The sequence below is a fragment of the Aphis gossypii genome, chromosome X, assembly GCF_020184175.1.
Source record: "Aphis gossypii isolate Hap1 chromosome X, ASM2018417v2, whole genome shotgun sequence".
In the NCBI taxonomy this organism is placed as follows: Eukaryota; Metazoa; Arthropoda; class Insecta; order Hemiptera; family Aphididae; genus Aphis; species Aphis gossypii.
Window position 1 is genome coordinate 15,418,831 of NC_065533.1, and position 2,967 is coordinate 15,421,797.

General features: G+C 28.6%; 1 protein-coding gene across 1 annotated transcript; it reads right to left on the minus strand.

Moving 5' to 3' along the window:
* Positions 1 to 729: 729 nt before the first annotated feature.
* LOC126552056 (uncharacterized) lies at positions 730 to 2,340 on the minus strand. The gene is made up of 6 exons (XM_050206523.1): positions 2,207 to 2,340; positions 1,840 to 2,013; positions 1,640 to 1,705; positions 1,260 to 1,483; positions 1,024 to 1,201; positions 730 to 953 (listed from the first exon to the last, which is right to left on the minus strand). Exons 1-6 carry the CDS (start codon positions 2,334 to 2,336, stop codon positions 787 to 789), a joined length of 939 nt encoding a protein of 312 aa, XP_050062480.1. The 5' UTR covers positions 2,337 to 2,340; the 3' UTR covers positions 730 to 786.
* Positions 2,341 to 2,967: the final 627 nt, after the last annotated feature.

Sequence of the window (2,967 nt, forward strand, 5' to 3'; positions counted from 1 at the left end):
GGGCGCAACGTTGCTCTACTACTGACTTATACTGGCACATTACTGGCAGTCAGTGTCGGCCCAGTGCTGGTGTATGTCTGGGATGATAACGGTATTCAGTACTGGATATCAGTACTGACTTTCAGTGCTGGACCAGTACCGACATTTAGTACCGGAATAGTACTGACTAGCAACTGGCGAATCTTTGCGCCAGTACTGGCTAATGCTGGCATATTACTGGCTAGCAGTGCTGGCACCAGTACTGGTATATGTCTGAATTGATAACGGCATTCAATGCTAGACCAGTACTGACTAAGTACAGACTAGTAACTGGCGCAGTACCAAAATTACATAGCTAGTGCAGTAGAAACTATCATTACAGGCACAATAGTATTCTATACTAGTCTAGTGGTAGGTACTGACTTGGTTTCATTTTATATGATGGAGAATAACTGGTACAAGTCTGGTATGGTGGTACGTAATACCTATACCTTTTCTCATAAAATTAGTCTATATAATATAAATACAATTTCTAGTATTATCCCTAAAGTTAGACATTTATTGTGACCATTAGGTATACTAACAGTATTTTGAAATAGATTATGGATGCTAAACAATAATCAAATTACTAGATTGTAGTAACTATTAAAATGTTGAATAAAATTCACAGTAAATTATAAACTTAGCATGTTTATGCATATAGCTTAAACAATAAAATACTCTTAGTTATCAAACTATTCTTTATTTCTGAGAATATAATATAATCTTTGATGTGTAATTTAATGACCACTTAATTTATTCACAATTCTATTCATTTTTATTTTCTGTATTATAACTATTGCTGGATTTCATCATTTTGTAATATTGCCTTTCCTTCTTCCCACCTTCACGGTCCTTGGCACCTGAAAACCATCGGCTAAGTTGGCTCGATGTATCTTTAATTTTTAGACCCGGGTCTTTGGTAGTAATGACTTCTGAAATACAAAAATAAATTAAAGAATAATATATATAATTTCACAAAAAAATATTTACAATATAAAATACCTAGTAAATATTTGTAAGTTTGGGTTGCTGAAAAATTCAGTTTTTTACTACCATTAGTCTCTCTCCCAAAAGCACTATACAAAAGTTGGACATCTCTAGACATTATACGCGGTATAACTGCAGTTAAATTTTCTGTTACTTTCATGCCACTTTTTATGTTTATCATCATAAAACATTTCTAAAAAATAAAATAACAGATTTATTAATTGAATCTTTAATTTCAAAATTAATTTTACCAGTTTCTTTATTAGCTCAAGGTCAGTTTTCAACAGAGTATCAAAATCCTGAAAATCTTCCAAGTTCAATTTGGGCATGTCATTTATTTGTTCAATATCTCCAACATTATTATGGGCTGCAAACAAGTGTCTCGTTATTTTGGCCTCTTGTGTTATCCTATACTCTATACTTCTTCTGGTAGACTCTAAATGAGCTTTGGTAACTATTTCTAAAGCTGACGTACCTATAACAAACAAAAATTTAGGTATGTGCAATTGGTAATTAATATAATCAAATCTTTTTTTTTTTTTTGTTAATTACTGAAAAGTATAGTAAATTTCAGAATAATCAATGGTTTTTTTTATATAAGAATACCTTAGGAATTTAACTGAAAATATACCTGAAGAGCATGTACAACCACATGTTATGCATGGTTTCATTTTTTTAACGTTTGAAGAAGTTTGAGCTAAAAACAATAAATAGTAAAATATTGATAACATTTTAAATTAAAAAAAAATCAGTTTAGTGTTAGAATAATTTGGAAACATGTCAAGTTAATAAAACTCACTAAATCTATGTAAATACACAAGATGTAGGTACCTTTTTTATTGTTGCTTCCTTGAAGTGCATTTAATTTTATATTTATGGGAGACTGTATCTTTTTATTTTGAAGTTTAATTATTTTAGTAGTTGCTGATGACAAATTTTGATACTTAGGTATCAAAGGATACGTAGGTGATGACATGGTTGATGAACTAGAACTTGTAGCATGGTCTAAAATAATAATTTATCATTAAATGGATATTGATCATGTAATCATGTAAAATATGTTCTTTTCTTAAGTTAAATTAACATAACCTCTTGGAAAAAGTTGAAAATGAAAAATAAGGTAGGCTAATAACAAATTTAAAAGAAATTTAAAAGAATGTGGAAGTTCTAAAACAAACTGTTATTTTTTGTTATTTACTTTTAGATCGTACATCTGGAGATAAAATACTTCTGGATCTTTTTAATGATTTTTTTAATAAAAGAGTGTGCAATTGATGACCCTGATGAAGTACTATGATCAGATACCAAGTTTTGTTGCATATGGTCATTGGAATGGATACTATAATTGTCGTCTTTAAACATAAATAAACAATAATTTAATATTAATGAATTAATATATATATATATATATATAGATTATTATTTATAATAAATTAATAACCATTTGATTCTAAATCATCTTTTCACGCTTTTTATGCTTTTTATTAAAAGAAGGAACATTTTTTAAATGTTTTTTTAGTTCAGCTGCATCTAATTTTAAGCTATCTTCTTCTTCTTCGGAACTGTTATAATCTTCTATATTACTGCTTTGAACCACTTTATCTGAAAATGCTTTTTCCATTCTTCTAATTCCCTGGTTATAATTACCTGAAACATTAAAATTAACAATATTTATGACTCAATACTGATAATCAGTAATAATTATTTTAAAACCCATATAACTGAGTACATAGTTGTAAATTGTATCACTTACTAGCTTCTTTAATAATAGTAACTTCGAAACTTTTCCAAAATGAGCCATATGCAGCAGATGTTTTACACATTTCATTTAAGTTATTATATTCTTTTTTCTTTGAGGGGTATTTACAAAATAGTTGTTTATTTTTTTGATATACCCATGCAATGGGCACAAGATCAATTATTTTTTTTCCGTCTTTAGATTTTTCATTTAATTGTACA

Excerpts from the sequence above, each read along its gene's own strand:
- LOC126552056 (XM_050206523.1), bottom strand. The coding sequence starts at position 2,336 with ATGACCATATGCAACAAAACTTGGTATCTGATCATAGTACTTCATCAG. Across the intron at positions 1,484-1,639 it reads TGGTTGTACATGCTCTTCAG|GTACGTCAGCTTTAGAAATA; the intron begins GTATATTTTCAG and ends TGTTTGTTATAG. Across the intron at positions 954-1,023 it reads AACTTACAAATATTTACTAG|AAGTCATTACTACCAAAGAC; the intron begins GTATTTTATATT and ends TTTGTATTTCAG.